At 34.3% G+C, this 18,865-nt stretch overlaps 1 protein-coding gene across 1 annotated transcript in view; it reads left to right on the plus strand.

Moving 5' to 3' along the window:
• The window catches only part of LOC306860827 (inactive dipeptidyl peptidase 10-like), a gene marked incomplete at both ends in the record, with an annotated part of 44,750 nt that overhangs the window by 23,654 nt on the left and 2,231 nt on the right, over nucleotides 1–18,865 (plus strand). The window contains 16 exons of the mRNA XM_079402773.1: nucleotides 3,179–3,231; nucleotides 3,814–3,895; nucleotides 4,792–4,912; nucleotides 5,170–5,324; nucleotides 5,507–5,604; nucleotides 7,831–7,954; nucleotides 9,533–9,577; nucleotides 9,763–9,867; nucleotides 12,485–12,576; nucleotides 13,135–13,182; nucleotides 14,571–14,689; nucleotides 14,803–14,850; nucleotides 15,730–15,828; nucleotides 16,277–16,343; nucleotides 17,987–18,181; nucleotides 18,470–18,524. Coding sequence (XP_079258899.1) covers nucleotides 3,179–3,231; nucleotides 3,814–3,895; nucleotides 4,792–4,912; nucleotides 5,170–5,324; nucleotides 5,507–5,604; nucleotides 7,831–7,954; nucleotides 9,533–9,577; nucleotides 9,763–9,867; nucleotides 12,485–12,576; nucleotides 13,135–13,182; nucleotides 14,571–14,689; nucleotides 14,803–14,850; nucleotides 15,730–15,828; nucleotides 16,277–16,343; nucleotides 17,987–18,181; nucleotides 18,470–18,524 — 1,506 coding nt within the window. The remainder of the gene's footprint in view (nucleotides 1–3,178; nucleotides 3,232–3,813; nucleotides 3,896–4,791; nucleotides 4,913–5,169; nucleotides 5,325–5,506; nucleotides 5,605–7,830; nucleotides 7,955–9,532; nucleotides 9,578–9,762; nucleotides 9,868–12,484; nucleotides 12,577–13,134; nucleotides 13,183–14,570; nucleotides 14,690–14,802; nucleotides 14,851–15,729; nucleotides 15,829–16,276; nucleotides 16,344–17,986; nucleotides 18,182–18,469; nucleotides 18,525–18,865) is intronic.

Below are 18,865 nucleotides of genomic sequence, written 5' to 3' on the forward strand. Positions count from 1 at the left end.
TTCCACTGTTTACCTTATGGATATTAATTTTGTGAATCCTTGCAAAAAGAGGATTTATGAGCAGAAAACCACAATCTTTTTTTCCTATAATCAACAAATACATAATCTTATATGCTCAGAAAAAAATGTGCTAAACTCAGAACTAGACACTTTTGAGATTGCAACTTTCACCTGCCACACAATTTTATGTCTGTCTTTTTAATATTGATATGCAATACTGTTCAAAAATCTTGGGGTCGGTAAGATTGGAATATTTTTGAAAGAAGTCTCTTATGCTCACCAAGGCGGATTTAAAAAAACAACAACTTAGAAATACAGAAAAATAATATTGTGAAATATTATTACAATTTGAAAGAACTGTTTTCTGTTTTAATAAATGTTAAACATAATTTATTCCTGTGATGGCAAAGCTAAAAAAAATGGGAATATTTTATTTCTTCAGTGTCTCATAATCTTCATAAATCATTCTAATATGCAGATTTGGTGCTCAATAATAAAAAAAATGTTATCAATATTGAAAACAATTGTGCTGCAGGGTTTTTTGTTTGTTTGTTTGTTTTTTTGGAAACTAATGCATTTTTTCCAGGATTCTTTGATAAATTGGAAGTTTAAAAGAACAGCATTTATTTAAAATAGAAATCTTTTTAACTGTGATCTATTTAATTCATCCTTTTTGATCAATTTAATGCGTCCTTCCTGAATAAAAGTATTAATTTCTTTCAAAAACAATATCTTACTGACCTCAAACATTCATCCTAATGAAATAATTGTTTAACATTACTGCTAGAGAGTACAGACACTGCGACAGTCGGCTGTTCTGTTTTTAGTATGCAGTGCAGGGCATGACTTTCAATCCTATTAGGCTTTTGGGAAACGAGTGCACTTCGAAGCTTGTCGTCACACTGCGTTCTGTTCTGATGCTGCAGCAATCAATACATCTAATTTTATACGAATCATTACAGACCTAACTGATCAATATATCTTCATATAGCCAAATGCATTGTAATATACTATCCTGCCTTATTGCCGAAATGCACAATTGTCCTTAGAGGCCCCAAGGACACTTCTATTGATTTAGGTCATCTTTGATGTGCTAATCCAGTGGAGGGGGTTTAAAGCTGATATGTGGATGTTACGCAAGCAGTTTTTTTTGTTGTTGTTGAGGGATATTGACCCCCAATGATCACGCTGATCGCGACGGGGCGTATGCCACTATCATTCTGTCATATGACACCATACATGTGATGTACTGTTCTAATAAGAGTCAAGCCTTCCCGTATCCCTTCTAGCTACTGATTGTGAAATAAATTCAAATGTTTTCTAAAGAATTGCTTCTTTTGTTCACGGTGCTCCTCAGATGAATCAGCTGAATGAAGCTTGAAATTGAAATTGAAATGAACCATTAACCAGAATCCACAGTTGTGTTGTCATGCAGTGAGAGAATGAGAGAGATTATGAGCAGTGCAAACTGAATGTGAGCGTGTGCTTTGTTCAGAATGGAATTCAAGCATACTGCATACTACACAGTATATACAGACTATTGTTTAAAATGGTATGATAGAATGATAAAGGCTCCTTTAAAAAAAAAAAAAAAAAAAAATAGCATTGGGCTACATTGTTCTTACATGGTCTCACTATATTGCATGTTTAAATATTTGTTTTCAATAATTAAAGAAGAAAATAAAGTAATAATTTAATTTGGCAGGATGCATTAAGTTGTTGTTCTTTTTACATTTCTATTGTTAAAAAAACTGTAATGCATTACAGTTCTGACAAAAATGTTAAGCAGCTCAGCTGTTTTAACATTGATAATAATAAGAAATTTTTCTAGGGCAGCAAATTAGAATTATTTCTGAAGGGTCATGTGACAATGAAGAATGGAGTAATGGCTGCTGAAAATTCAGCTTTGCATCACAGGAATAAATTTTATTTTAAATAAATGTGACCCTGGAGCACAAAAGCAGTCATAAGTAGCACAGGTATATTTGTAGCAATAGCCAACAATACATTGTATGGGTCAAAATTATCCATTTTTCTTTTATGCCAAAAATCTTTAGGATATTAAGAAAAGATCATGTTCCATGAAGATATTTTGTAAATTTCCTACCATAAATATATCAAAACTTAATTTTTGATTAGTAATATGTATTGCTAAGAACTTCATTTGGACAACTTTAAAGGTGATTTTCTCAATATTTAGATTTTTTTGCAGCATCAGATTCCAGATTTTCAAATAGTTGTATCTCGGCCAAATATTGACCTATCCTAACAAACCATACGTAAATGGAAAGCTTATTTAGACGTATAAATCTCAATTAGAAAAAAAATTACTCTTATGACTGGTTTTGTGGCCCAGGGTCACATATTTAAACAGAATAAAGTTATTCTAAATTGTAATAATATTTTACAGTAGCTACTGTAGTTATGATCAAATAAATACTTCTTTCAAAAATACAACAAAATCTTATTGACCCCAAACAAATTTCACACTTGAAATGGAAGGTCAAGTTGAACGCATTGCATTCTTAAGGTCATTGCACTCTTGAGTCCGAAATTTTCGTATGCATTTTTTAGTTTTTTTCCTATTCGTCATCCTTTACTATCAAAATACTTGTTACGGATGCGAAACGCAGAAAATCGAACCTGATCCAAATATTTTTATGACGGACGAAAGTTTTAGAGGCAATGTGTAAACGTGATTGGCACAACGCGAGATCATATTTATTTTTTAACATGCGAAAAAATTTGGGCGAAAATTTCGGACTCAGTGTGCAATGACCCTTATAAAGCACAATTCGGCAAATTAAGTAAGAAATCCTGAAATTTCAAATGCATACTGTAAATTTGAATGTGGCCACAAGACACTCCAACTTTAAAAATAAAGTTTCTTTATTGGCATCAATGGTTCTATGAAGAACCTTGAACATCCATGGAACCTTTCAAATGGAGAAAAGGTTCTTTATAGTTGAAAAAAGGTTCTTTAGATTTTTTAAATGTACTTCAAAATGGTTATTTTAGGAACTGTTAAACTGAAAGGTTCACTGCAAAAACACCCATTTGGAACTTTTATTTTTAAGAGTGTACTACAGAAAGCGTACTGTAGTAGTATGCAATTCCGAACATACACATGTGTTTGTGTACAATTTAGGGATCTACCATGTCCTCTGCCCCTTTCCAGGTATTCTCACAGTCCTTCACAGCATCCTTTGCAATCTTCACAGTGGCCAGCGGGTAGGTAGCGACGGAGGTCCCTCTCTGCATGGCCTGCTCTGGGCATGTGCACAACCAAAAACCAGTCCAGAGGTCCCTCAGCATTTGTGCTTTTATCCAACGTTATCCATCAGGCATTGAATATTTAAAAGTATGGAAAGGTACTATTTGTTCTGGAGTTGACAGGTCTCTGCTGGATGAAATGTTTTTACACTAACCTGCAATTTCTTGAATGCCCTGACGGGGATTTGCCATGTTCTGTTTGTTGATAAAAGCCTGAGATTTTTTGCTTGTGGTTGTGAAACAGCAGTGAAACTTTAACAAATGTCTTGAAGCCCATTTGCTTGTTTTGGCAGAATTCTCCGATCATTTAGCCTTAACTGTGGTTTCATTGCATGACCAGACCCCTGCCTCTCTGTATACTTCACTTTCATTTTGTATTAACTCAGCATCTGCATCGTGCTGTTTTTACAAGCCCTTTCAAGCACTCTAAAAATAACCAGAACCTGACGAATTTGTTCCGTGTAGTGCTTCGAATGCATGTGAATTAATAGTTCAATCTTGTTCAATCTTGGTGCGTGTGTTTTTGTGTACTCATCTTAGGGAGATTACAGACCTCACCCCATCAGAGGAGGATACATCTGTACTTCAGTATGCAGCATGGGGACCTCAAGGGAACCAGTTGGTGAGGATGAATCATCTTTGTCTATTTTTCTATAGCGAGCCTCTTTAAAATTAACTTTTAGGCGGTGTTCGGAATGGAATACTATACTGAATACTGCTCTGTTATTTTAGTATCATTGATATACTATTGTCATTTTTGTTAATATTTTGAGATAGATTTTTTAAATCTATATTTAATTTTAGGTAGCGTTTATTGATTTTGTTGCATCTTTTTGTCATTTTTGTTAGTGTTTTTTTTATGCATATATCCATATTGGTTTTTTTATTAAGTTTTAGTATATTTAGTTTTAGGTATTTTAGTACTATGACTTAAAATTTAATGACTTAATGCTTATTTTATTTAAAGTAATGATTTTTTATGATAATAAGCTGCAAACTTCAAGAAATTATGTAAAACAGCTGGCATTATTTAATGATGAACATTTCAAACTTCTTTAATTTAGTTAAATCAAATGAAATAAAAATATATTTTATATTATTTAAATTCATTTAATATTTAGATTTTTGTCATTTTTTAATGACTTGATCAGACTTGACAGTCATAGGTCATTGGATGATATTAGTTTTCTTTTAATAATTAGTGTATGCAATTATTAAAAAATGTTAAATTGTACATAACAAATCTCAAAATGAATATCCATTTTCATACTGTATATAATGTTTTGATGGCTAAATTCACTTGTAGCATTTAAAAGGACTGATTTTCTTGATTTTAGTGTTTTATTTTTTATTTCTTCAGACAATTATTGGCCATAGCATTAAAATAATTATCAAGCTGTAATTTTCGTTGTTTATATGCACTCAGCCGTCTTCATTTTTGAATATCCTTATACATTTTTAATATTATGGCTTCATCTCTCTATATTAATGCTGGCAGTGTGTCTTTGTTGACTCCAGGTCTATGTCTTTGAAAATGACATCTACTACAAGCCAGATGTTTCTAGCAAAGCGATGCGTCTGACAGCCACGGGCAGAAAGGGAATGGTGGTTAATGGATTGTCTGATTGGACCTATGAGGGTCAGTGATCGGTCCCCTTCAAAACACTGTCACTGCAGTCCATCACTTTAATGAGTCGCCTTCATTTTATGTGTTTCTTTGAGACAATTTTGACAACCCCTTGAAAACACTGCAGTATTCACGAAGAGATTATTATCTCATTTGGTCTCATAAATGCACAATGAGATAGGTAAATGAGATTTATGATAATCAGCGTAGGTCTACATATGGGTTAATTAGCCTCATCAAAATTTCATTTCTGTGTTATTAAAAATTAGAGGAGATACTGCTGAAATACTCTGCGTTCTGGTGGGCAAAAGACGGCGCACGCCTGGCGTATCTGTCTATTAACAACTCAGCAACTCCTTTTATGGAGATACATCACTTCCTGGGTGGGATCTACCCTTCTAATGTCCTCTACCCGTATCCGAAGGTAAGAAGAGTGGACATGCAGCCAACTATTTTGCTTTACAAGTAATAAATAACCTAAAAAAAAATCCAATATCACAGTAAAAGTTTATATTGAATCATTAATGCTAATATATGCACTATTTATAGACTGCGTAAGCATTTAGTCTTTGATTTGATAATGTTCAAATAATTTGCTCTGTACAGGCGGGTTCCAGAATCCCATCAGCCAGTCTGTTTGTGGTGAATTTATATGGTCCAGCACACACATTAGAGATGATTCCTCCAGACTCCCACAACAGCAGGTGAAGTTTTTCTTTAATTATTGTGTGGCCACAATTGCGCAGATGCAGTGCACAGGCTATGGATATAGAGGTGTTCGTTTTTAATATCGTTCTAAAAACATGGCAAAATGCCTATTGCATGTTTATTACGCAAAAACTTTAATAATGTTAAAAACATTGCAAATGGTTTGTATACATTTCACTGTCGCAGTGTTGGTTGTAGGCAACAAATACGTTTACGCAATTCATGATATGCAAATAATTTATGACTCTGAATGTTTTAAAATCAAGTTTAGTCTCCAGCAAATGCGAGTTCTGTTTTTAATGGATGAACAATATGAACATATGCTTTTATGAGCATCTGAATCTGTGCATAATGCCAGAATAAGTCTTGAAAATGGATGTAGTGCGACAAAAATAAAGATTTTAGTAGTTTATTCAAAGTAATTTCTTCGTTATTAAACTTTTTATTGGCGTTTTAAATGCATCATGCATTTGCAAATGGAAGAAAATGGGGTTGTTGCTCTGAGGCAACATTGTGCAATAGATTATTGAGAGGGGTTTGATGTTACTCAGTGAAGATTTTATTACATTTGCAATGATAAAGTGTTGTAGTTAATAGTTCATTTTTTTATTATTTTTTAAAAATGTTCTCCCCAACCCCCTTTAATACTTTGCACATGGTTCCGTAGCAAAAAAGTACAGCCTGCATCATCCTGGGTTTGCTGGCGTGAGCTTTCCGCATTTAGATTGTAGAATTATTGGCCATTCTTCAGCGCAAATATGCTTCTGCTCTGCCAGATTAGATGGAGAATGCCGGTGGACAGCAATTTCAGGTCTTACTGCTGATTTTCAATTGGATTCAAGCCTGGGCTCAAGCTGTGCCGCTCCAGAATACCAACCTTCTGTATTTAAGCCATTGTTCATTGTTTGTGCTGTGTGCTTTGAGTCTTTGTCCTGCTGGTAAATGAATCTTCACTCCAAACATAGCTTTCAGGCTGATTTTTGTCCTTGATTGTATTCATCTTTTCATTTCCTCTGTGAAAAATCATCCCCGGAGCGTGTTTTAATTAAACCTTTATTTTACAAGGTTAGTCCCTTGAGCTTAAAGTCTCATTTTGCTACAGAGACTTGGCCAAAATAGCAGCATTAAACATCACAATGTGTTAACAAACATAAAGTAAGGATGTAATATTGGTTGTAATGTTCCTCATTGCAAGTTGATTTGGATAAAAATGTTTGATAGGTGGCTAAATGTAAATAATAAAAAGGAATATAGCCAACTAAACATGGGAAATTTACACGGGAAACGTTAAAGTGCTTACACAGGGCCAACATATCTGTTTAAAAAGTCATGTAATTGTGTTCTAAACCTATTTATAATATATCAATATATCTTCACTTTGCATGTTTCTAAGCTAACATCACAATACTGACCTTAAAGGCATAGTCCATCCAAAAATGAAAATTCTTTCATTTATATTCACCCTTATGTCCTCTTCATTTTCAAGAACATTGGTAACCAGATCGTTTTGGGTCCCGTTGACTTCCTTAGTATTTTTGTCCGTACTGTGGAAGGCAATGGGACCAGAAACTTTTTGGTTACAAATATACTTCAAAATAAAAAAAACAATTAGTGTTAGTAAGTCATTATAATTTACATGTTTACGTGGACTATCATTTTTAAATGGTATTGTAGTTGACAAAAAAAAGAAAAGAAAATAAATTTTGTTTATGTTTTCATGAACTATCCTTATAAAACAGTTCTGTTGCACACATAAATGTTAGATAAAATAATCCATTTTTATTTTTAAAAATATTTTAAAATGCTGTTGTATTAAATTTATAATATTTTTTTTGTCAATTTTGTAATGCATGTAAAGTCAAATCTAGGGGAGCAGGGTTATTTTACCATAATTGAGATACTGTTATAGATTTCAGCTTTTATTTTAATTTCTTTTTCAGTTTTAGTTATTTTAATACAAGTTAAACTCAAGAGTAAGTTAGAATATTTTTTGGTAGCTAGCTGAAATAAAATGAGGTGCTTTATTTCAGTTAACTTTTTTATTTTCCTTTTTTACATTTTTATGGTTTTAGTTAACTATAATAACCCTGTACGGGAAGGTCTAGGATCCTGTTTAAATTTTCATTTGCAAGATATTATCTTAATAAACAATCAAAGTAGTGATTCTGAATGCACTACTCTCTCATTCTTTCTGTCTGTCTCTTTTACTCCTCTTTCTCTAGAGATAGCTACATCTCTATGGTGAGCTGGATAAGCAGCACGCGTCTGACAGTGCGCTGGTTGAACCGGGTCCAGAACCAGTCTGTGCTGTGTGTGTGTGAGGCTACGACAGGAGCCTGCTCAGAGGTGAGGTCACCAGCTCATCCACTGCAGCCCACTGGGTATCTGAAAAGTGTTCATCGATTGGGCTCTCATTCCTTATTCTGCTCAGAACATGCAGAAGAATCTCTTACTTCTCTTCTGCCGGCTCAGCCTAATTTCCTTCTGGAGGCGTGAAAGACTAACTCAGCTTTACTTCAAAGCCTCAGTTTTAATGTGCAGCCAGTTTTAATGCCTAAAGGTCACTCCGTTTTTATGAATGTGCCTGTGAGTGACTGAATGCATGTGCGCAGGAGCATCTGTGTCTGACAGAGATGTGCTGTCCTTGTTTGATTTCTACACTCTGTGTTGACAAATCTATCAGTGTTTTATAATTGGAGGCAACAGAGCGCAACTGTCTGGTTCTGAAAGTAAAAAAAAATCCCATTCATTTTCTCCATAGAGAAATTGATTTTTAACAATAATGTATAAACCTCTCAAGACTACACGCTTTTATGGTTGTTAAGGGATAATAGATGATTCTGTCAAAATCTTTTATTAAGTGATTTTATTTTAAAGTGATTTATTAAATGTATATGTAATATTATATACAAAAATATTATATACACACTACTGTTGAAAAGTTTGGGGTTAGGCCAATTGTTTTTGAAAAAGTATCTTATGCTCACCAATGCTGCATTTATTTGCTTAAAAGAAGAGTAAGCAGTAATATTGTAAAATATTATTACAGTTTAATTTCATTTTTAATATATTTTAAAATGCAATTTATTCCAGTGATAAAAAGCTGAATTTTCTTCATGGTCTTCATTGTCACATGATCCTTCAGAAATCATTTTAATATGCTGATATGGTGCTCAAGAAACTTTTCTTATTATTAATATTGAAACAGTTTTTCTGTTTAATTTTTAGGATTCATTTATGAACAGAAAGTTTAAAAAGCATAAATATCATTACTGTCACTTTTAATGGAAATGAAGTGTTCAATTCTTTCTTTGACCCCAAACTTTTGAATGGTAGTGTAATATAATGTAATGATTGATCTAAAAACTGGTTGATTTGACTTATTTTTATGAATTTTTGTGACATCTTGATGGATAAAATGATTATGAAAATAGTTCAGGAACTCTAGCCGTTGAATATGTGGGCTTGTAAATGGTTGATATTAAAATTCGATATTATTTGTCTACATAATAAAAAGTGAAACAAACTAAAAACTAAAAAGCAGCCATTTTAAATGCTACCAGGTAATTTAGGCAAAAATTATAATGCACGATATGAATAATTGATATTTGATGGCAAATGTAATCTAAATGTAAAAATAGAGGAAATATGTAGCTTATATCTTAAATAAAGTTCACTTGGAACAGCCTGATGGCATTGATGTGGAACTCTAGATTTTCCTGACAGCACATCTAAACTGCAGATCAAAATTAAACATGCACTTCCTCAATGAGAATGATGGATTGACTGAAACTGCGTTAGCCGTGGAGTTTGTTATGATGTATAACTCTCCCTGGCAGGCAGAAGAGAACAAATGATTTAAGCACATATTTTACTTATAATATATGACATGTCTAATCCTTTTAAAACATCTTTAATCTTCAGAGGCACCAAATGGCGATGGACTTCTGGCACAACAACCAGCGGCAGGTAAGTTCAGCCTCTCTCTCTCTCTCTTTCACTCTCTCCAGGGAGGCATGTAATCAATTCTCAGGCAGCGTTCCTCGGTTCCTAAAAGCTGCATCCACCTTGGCCAGAAATGAATTGCATCAAAATGGTGTCGTCTCTCGTTGATCTGTTGGAGGAAAGTGTATTGATGGTGGCTTGTCCTACAGGAGGAGCCGTTGTTCACGGCAGATGGTTCCCTGTTTTACCTCATCCTGCCTGCCAAGCAAGGGGCCCGTGGGGAGTTTCTCCACATCGCCAGCCTCCCTGCTCAGGTCTGTGGGTGGAATAATTTCATACTCACGTTATGCACAATGAAATTAGATGCCCTCATAAACTTTGTGATTAGAAACCTGAAGTACCCAGCGTATATGTGACTTTTTATGAATGTGTGGGGGCGATGTTGAACTCCTGTGTATTGTAAAGTGTTTCTCCCCATTGCATTGTAAAGTCTTTTTCTTTACTGAAATGTTAGACTTTTGATTTGAATAAATGGTTAAGTTTTCAGGTGCACTAGCTCTTAATGTAGATTTATGTTTATTTAAAGTCATTTACACATTTATATCATTAACTTGAAGTAACACATGTCATGATGTGTTCTTATATTCCTAAATAAGAGATAAACAAATCTCTAATAATAAAATGTTAATATATATATATATATATATATATAATATATATATATATAATTACTTCTGCTACTACTAATAATAATATAAATAATATGATATGTAATTTTTAATTTCATAAAATTTATATAAATATTAAAAATATATACAGTGTGAAAAAGTGTTGGCCCCCTTCCTGATTTTTTTTTTTTTTGCATGTTTGTCACACTTTAATGTTTCAGATCAAACAAATTTAAATATTAATCAAAGATAACACAAGTAAACACAACATGCAGTTTTTAAATGAAGGGTTTTTTTTTATGAAGGAAAAATAAAAATAAAACCCACATGGCCCTGTGTGAAAAGGTACCTAATAACTGGTTGGGCCACCCTTAGCAGCAACAACTGCAATCATGCGTTTGCGATAACTTGCAATGAGTCTGTTACAGCGCTGTGGAGGAATTTTGGCCCACTCATCTTGGCAGAATTGTTGTAATTCAGCCACATTGGAGGGTTTTCGAGCATGAACCACCTTTTTAAGGTCATGCCACAGCATCTCAACAGGATTCAGGTCAGGACTTTGACTAGGCCACTCCAAAGTCTTCATTTTGTTTTTCTTCAGCCATTCAGAGGTGGATTTGCTGGTGTGTTTTGGATCATTGTCCTGCTGCAGAACCCAAGTTTGCTTCAGCTTGAGGTCACGAACAGATGGCCGGACATTGTCCTTCAGGATGTTTTGGTAGACAGCTGAATTCATGGTTCCTTTTATCACAGCAAGCCTTCCAGGTCCTGAAGCAGCAAAACAGCCCCAGACCATCACACTACCACCACCATATTTTACTGTTGGTATGATGTTCTTTTTCTCAAATGCTGTGTTACTTTTACGGCAGATGTAATGGGACACACACACCTTCCAAAAAGTTCAACTTTTGTCTCGTCAGTCCACAGAGTATTTTCCCAAAAGTCTTGGGGATCATCAAGATGTTTTCTGGCAAAACTGAGATGAGCATTTATGTTATTTTTGCTCAGCAGTGGTTTTCGTCTTGGAACTCTGCCATGCAGGCCATTTTTGCCCAATCTCTTATGGTGGAGTCATGAACACTGACCTTAACTGAGGCAAGTGAGACCTACAGTTCTTTAGATGTTGTTGTGGGGTCTTTTGTGACCTCATGGATGAGTCGTCGCTGCACTCTTGGGGTAATTTTGGTCGGCCGGCCACTCCTGGGAAGGTTCACCACTGTTACATGTTTTCTCCATTTGTGGATAATGGCTCTCACTGTGGTTCGCTGGAGTCCCAAAGTTTTAGAAAGGGCTCTATAACCTTTTCCAGACTGATAGATCTCAATTACTTTATTTCTCATTTGTTCCTGAATTTCTTTGGATCTCAACATGATGTGTAGCTTTTGAGGATCTTTTGGTCTACTTCACTTTGTCAAGCAGGTCCTATTTAAGTGATTTCTTGATTGCGAACAGGTGTGGCAGAAATCAGGCCTTGGTGTGGCTAGAGAAACTGAACTCAGGTGATAAACCACAGACCGCATAAACCGCAAACACTTTTTCACACAGGTCCATGTGGGTTTGGATTTTGTTTTCCCTTCATAATTAAAAACTTTATTCAAAAACTGCATGTTGTGTTTACTTGTGTTATCTTTAAATTTTAAATGTTAAATTTGTTGATCTGAAACATTAAAGTGTGACAAACATGCAAAAAAATAAAAACTCAGGAAGGGGGCCAACACTTTTTCACACCACTGTATTTATAACAGAATGGATTTATATATGCATGTTTTTTTTTTTTTTTACGTTTTTAAATATTATATATATATATATATATATATATATATATATATATAATATTTCTTATTAATACTGCATAGTGTACATATCTATATCTATATCTATATATTGAATGATTAGATATTACTAGATATACTAAATTATAAATATATCTATAATATTTTTTATGTATATCTATATGTATATATATTATACTAATAATGTTATTACTAAGAAATATATATAATATTTCTTAGTAATAATATTTATTTTATTTCTTATTTTTATATAAATATTATAATATTTTTATTTAAATGTATTCATTATAACCTTTTTATTTTCTTTATTTGCAGTGTCTTTCTTTCTTTAAATCATTTGCTATCGCTTAAATGCGTAACGCAAGACGCTTATATTTATTGTTTTCTTATCTTCCTGTCCACTGCTTTCCATTATAACTTGCCTCCTCTAATAAGCTTTTTTCTATCTCTTTCTCTTTCTTTTTCTTCAGACTTCCACTCCTTCTGTTTCTCCTCGCTTTCTAACATCAGGGAACTGGGATGTAACCTCACTGTGCGCCCTTGACGAGGAGTACGATAAAATGTATGACAGATCGAATTTTATGAGCAAACCGTTTCATCTCGAAAGCCTCAAGACTGTGTCGTAAAGCATCTCATAGTCAACCGAACTACCTAATATGAGTAATTATTGAATTATTTACGCTTAGCGATCACATTTAGCCCACCGAATCAGCAAAGATGGCACTTAATTAAAATTAATACAGTAATTTAATGTTGATAAGGCTGTTCTCTTATTGCAACCACATAAAGCAAACCCTCTTGAATAACCATCTCAGAAGTCATAGCTTTACAGAAAAAAAGTATTTCTCATCTTTCCAATGCATGAATATTTACAAGAAGTCAGATCTATAGCTCAAATCAAAGTTTAGGCCCGCAAATCAATGACTTACAATTAATCTGGTACTGACAGAAATGAATGCAAGTCACTGACTTCTCTACTTTTCATGTGTAACCGCTACAAACCTACTTAGTATGCAGGTCGTATGTGGAAGTAGACTCTATTATAAGAGGATAAATGACTGTCTACAAATAGTTACTCAAAAACCTTTTCAGATTTTCTTAATGTGTCTTTCCCCTGTAGCTATTTTCTGAGTACGGAGGAGTCGCGGCAGAGCAGACACTTATACAGGTGGGTTCTGTCCCAAACTATACGTCTTTTAAGCTGTAATTGAGTATTTTATCATCACTGTCTAGGAATTCTGCACCTCTCATGCTGTGCTGTTCATTTGCATCTAAATCAATCTGACAGCATTTGCAAACCCTGTTGTGTTGCATTTCGTTTTCTCAATGTTTCTCGATTTTGGACATCCTTGTCCTCATTACATGTTGACATCCCAAATTCTGAGTATGTATGTTCATCGACGACTTGTGTTGTAATCAATTAAATCTTTCCAGTCTTTACGTCTGAGATGTGTTTCGAGGACATTTGTGAAAAGCCAGTAGACTTTTTTCCCTCTAGTGAGCTCCAGGCAAGAGGTCCAGCTAATTCATTTAAAAGAAACAGCAGCTTAGAGAGAGAGAGAGAGAGAAAGTGATAGGCAGAGAGAGATAGAGAAGGTTGAAAAGGAGACGGGCGGAGGGGGAGGTGTTGCGCCTCACAACGATTTAAAGGGTGTTCTCTAACCTTTGATTAATGCTTTAAGACTCTCACTTGCTCTGTGGGCCACAAGTTCTCATAGATTTTTTATTGTGACTATCCAAGCAATATGGTGAAAGTGCAAAGGTCCAGCATTGGGCTTAACGGAAGTGGATAATGGAAAACCAGCTCAGCACGTGTATGTGTATTAATGCACTGGAATAAAAATATACCAAAAATATATGCTATTGTTTATTTATTTAAATAAGTTAATTTTGTCCATCAAGGATGGATTAATTTGATCAAAATGACAGTAAAGGCATTTAAATTGTTAAAATAGTTTTTTAAAATAAACGCTGGTCTTTTGAACACGTATCATGTATTCCACAGAAATTTTAAGCAGAGCAGCTATTCCAAAATTGATGATAATAATATTTCTTGATCACCAAGTCAGCATATTAAAATGATTTCAGAAGGATAATGTGACACTAAAGACTGGAGTAATGATGCTGAAAATTCAGATTTGGCATTATATTTTAAAATAGAAAACGTTATTTTAAATGGTCATATTTTTGCAAAACTGAACGCTACAAAATCTTACTGACCTCTGAAACTTTGGAATGTTAGTGTAAATTCTAAAAACTCTTTCCCAGGTCATTCTTTATTACTGACTTTCTTCTGTAACTTATTCTCATGTCATTCTTTCTGACTTTCTTTTATTAACTGCAAAATGCAAAATTTTAATGTTCATTGCTGACAGTGAACGTTTTAAGCTTAGGTGTTAGAGTAAATCTCATTTGACATCCTGATCAATATATTTGGTCAGAATAAAGTCAGATAGGTTTGGAAAGAAAAAGGGTGGATTTAAAGTTTGATTGTCGTTGATAGCATTAGCATTGATGATGAATTGTGTAATAATGAAATGCTTGCTTGTTTCCTAGCGTGGAGCTCGGAGGAGTGTTTCATCGCCAGTGTCTGACATGCAACCTGTTTAAGCGATGCAGCTTCTTCAAAGTAGACTTCAGTCCCAATCAGACATACTTCACCCTCTATTGCTTGGGTAAGATCACACTGTATCTCATACACAAATTCATACACACTTAGGCTGATGAAAAAAGACATTCTCAACTCTGTCAAAAAAAGACTTTTCTCATCTCTGTCATACTTTTGCAGGCCCAGGTGTCCCAAAGGTAACCATTCACAGCACAAGTGACCCCTCCAGTAAGTAGAATTAATATTTTTCTCATTACAAGCTGGTATGTAGCCAGCTGTTTGTGGCTGTATAACAGGAAAAAAAAAGTTTTGAATTGCTAATACCATTGCGTCAAAAAAGAAGAACGTTGTTTTATACAAATGCACCCTAGTGAACAGTGTTATAGTTTGCTGTATTAAACATTTATCAAATATGACTTTTATTATTGTTAATACATGAGATTATGGGATTGAATTCTTAAAACTGTGTAATTCATCCTAGATGTTTCTACTGTAAATTTTTGTTCTTCAAAAAAAAAAAAATATTCAAATGTTTCTTGAGCACCAAATCAGCATTGTGACACTGAAGACTGGATCAATTCAGCTTTGCATCACAGGAACAAATTACATTTCAAAATATACTAAAATAGAAAATAGTTATTTTGAATTGTAATATTACTTCACAATATTACTGTTCTTATTGTATTTTTGATCAAATAAATGCAGCCTTGGTTAGCAAAAGAAACTTCAAAAAAATCATCCTGACCCTTTTTTGAACTGTAGTACATACACTGAAGGAGGGAACCGTATCTAAAGACTAGAATATCGTAGGACCACCTATACCTTAATGATCACATATCAACACCCAAACACTACTTTATTCACTTAACTTTAATTGTCAATATGATTCTGAGGAAAAATAGAATATATTTTAAAATGAAAGTGTATTTTCAGAGTTTGTTGAAGCGAGTGTTCTCTAAAACATCAAAGTGCTTCAAGGTATCCGCTTGAATATTATTATCTTGCTAGATTCATTATTTCACAGTGTTTATATTTAAATACTCCAAGGTGGCGAACTGTTCTGGTTTTATGCCAAAAATGTTATAAATCTGTGTTCTGCTCTTGCAGGATATACAGTGGTGGAAGACAACAGCCTCCTCGCTATGTCTCTTGAAACCAAGAGGCTCTCGGAGACAGTTTTCCAGACGCTTTCCTCCGACAACAGCGGTAAAACGATTTTTTTAAGTAACTGATTACATTCCTCCTTTCAGAATTAATTGATCTCAACCTTTTACAAAGCCAACTAGATTTAAGAATCAATCAGATAATTGTTTTGGTTTTGCTAATTGGATCCTCACAGCTGTACCATTAGTGGTGCCTTTGGGGGGAGCCTATTGCAGCGTGTGTATTTTTGCCTGTGTGACGTGTAAGGGAAGGTTTGCATGTGTGGACATCTGTGTTTATAAATTGCACATGTACTGTATCAGGTCCCCTGACTGTGTTTGTGCGTGTGTGTGTGTGTATTACTGAGAGTTTGTTAAAAACCAGCAGGCTCATGGGAGCTCATTTGCCAGTGGTTAGAATATTGATGAGATGGTACCCAGACTTCCTTGCAGTATGATACAGTAGAAACGGCTGTTTGTTCTGTTTTAACTGCCTTTGCGAATAATTACAGACCTAGATCTGAAGATGTCCCTGCCTCCTGGGTACGAGGGAAACCTGCACCCTCTTCTTATTATCATGTAAGTGTCTCCCCTCACAGTATGATACTGTTAGTAAGGCAGCATTGTATTGTATGAAGCCCATTTCTGCATTAGAGTTAAAATGAGACGGGTAATTATGAGATAATATATATATATAAGGCCACATTGTGTGAGACACTACAATTCAAAAGTTTGAGTTTTGTAACTCTTAAGCTCATCAAGGCTGCTTTTACTTCAAAGTATGCAGTAAAACATTGTAAAATGTTATTAAAACGGTTCTGTTCGATTATAACTGTTTCTATTTGAATATATTTTAAATGTGACTGTTTCTATTTGAATATATTTCAAAATGTAGTTTATTCCTATGATGTACTCCAGTCTTCAGTGTCACATGATCCTTCAGAAATCATTCTTATATGCTGATTTGCTGCTCAAGAAACATTTCTTCTTAACAATATTGAAAACAGTTTTGGTGCAATATTTGAACTTTTTTCAGGATTATTTGATGACTATAAAGTTTAAAAGAACAGCATTTATTTGAAATAGATTTTTTTTTAGTTATGGCATAAATAATCATAAAAAAATCTTAATAAATCATAATAAAAAGCAAAAATGCCCCCCACAAAATCTAAAAATGTATGAATATCTTCAAATAAAAAAATAAACATTAAATAAATAAAAATCTTACTGATCCCAACTTTTGAATGGTAGTGTATAAAGTCACACTGAGATATAAAAGTTGCAGTTGTATGATTTAAGTTTGTGAGCTATAAAGTGACAAATGTGAGAAATAAATTAGCGATTTCAAATTTTGAGATTTGTAAAGCCACAATTATGAGAAGTTGCAGAAACCTTTTTGTTTATTCGGAGGTAGAAAGGAGCCTCCATAGTAATGACATTTCTTAAACATTATTATGGTTTTTCTAAACCATAAAAACCATAATTCAGCTCCTCTTAATGACATATTTGCATACTGAATTGTAATCGGTGTCTTGCATGTATAAAACTTACATTCTGTATCTATCCCACAATGCAATGCACTTTCCAAAGTGATTGATAAACCAGAAGTAGTATTAGTTATGACATTTAACATCTCTTTTTTACTTATTATTTGATTAAAGTTTTTGATTAAAATAAAAATGCAAAAAGTTTTGTTTTAATAAAATGAAACCGACACTTGCTGAATCAATGCAGCATTAGAAGGTCATGTGACAAGAATGTAGCATTGTGAACTGATGCCTAGTGCTTAACTTATTAATTTTTCAAATAGTAGGCCGTATATACTATAGGAATAAGGCAGTGTTGCATTAAGAAAACAAGATGCTTGCTGAGTGTCCTGATGGTGACAGATCAGCTCAGCATTTCACATGTACACCAAACCAAAGCCTAAAACGTACGCTTGCCTAAAACTTATTTTCCTGCCTTGCAAGCAGCAGTATCTCCTTGTGGACATGCAAATCAAGTTAAGACTCTCCTCTCCCTCCCTGTAGTTGGTTAGGCTACATGATATATGAATGCTGCGTTATTAATAAGCAATATGCACAAGCTCGATTGAGCTGCAAGAAGTGTTCAGCAAGTGCGAACACATTTACAGAATGAAGATCAGTGAGCTGATGTCTTTTTAATCTTCAATGTGACATTATGTGTCAACACCTCCATTCATCCATTCTCTGCAACTGTAGTGACAGTATTCCCGGGAGGCAGTCGGTAACGGAGGAGTTTGCCCTGGGCTGGCCGGAGGTTTTATCCAGCCTGCATGGAGTGGCACTGGCCTGGATCGACAGCAGAAGCCGAGTCCCACAGGAACAGAAAAGCAGCACCCTGGACCCTCGCAAGCTGGGTTCCCTACGCATTAAAAACAAGCTTGGAGTAGCAGAGTGAGTCATTCTCTCATTCCAGTTATTAAGAATAATACCTATAATAGAAAAGTCATTTTGCACGCAAAATATCTGATTAGGAAATGCTTTATGCTCTGAAGCAGACACTGGGATTTCTTTCATATTTTGTTGAGCACTTGCTTGGCTAATTTAATTTAACCTACCTCTTGCTCAAGGCAAAAAAGTGATGTTTATGTCTCTGTGGAGTTAATACGTTGGCTGCTTATAAAGAACAGTCATTTATCATAACTTCTAAATGCCACTTGAAATTTGCATGTTTAATTTCAGATGGTTAATGCAGTTGCCCTACATTGATGGGAGAAGAATTGCTGTTTATGGAAAGGTAAAATATATATTCTGAAAATTGAGAGTTCAAGCTCTAACGTCTGATTGGATGAGTCACATTTGAATAAATAGCTGATTTATGCAAGTTGGAAACTGTAATCAGTCTACAGTTAGGCTGCTAATAAGTGCAGCTGTATCCACCCACTTTTTCCATGGTGTTGGTTGTGGAAGTTTTTTTTTCCCATTCATTTTTTCCATAGGGATTTGTTTTTTAAAAGTCTTCATTAAGGCGTTATAAGCCATCAACCAAACCAGTCAGCAACAAAGTGAATCAAAACATTACAAACTTTTATTTGAAGCAGAATAATATTTGAAATTGGACAAAAAGACAAAGGTACA

This window comes from Barbus barbus (assembly GCF_936440315.1).
Source record: "Barbus barbus genome assembly, chromosome: 41".
Classification (NCBI taxonomy): domain Eukaryota; kingdom Metazoa; phylum Chordata; class Actinopteri; order Cypriniformes; family Cyprinidae; genus Barbus; species Barbus barbus.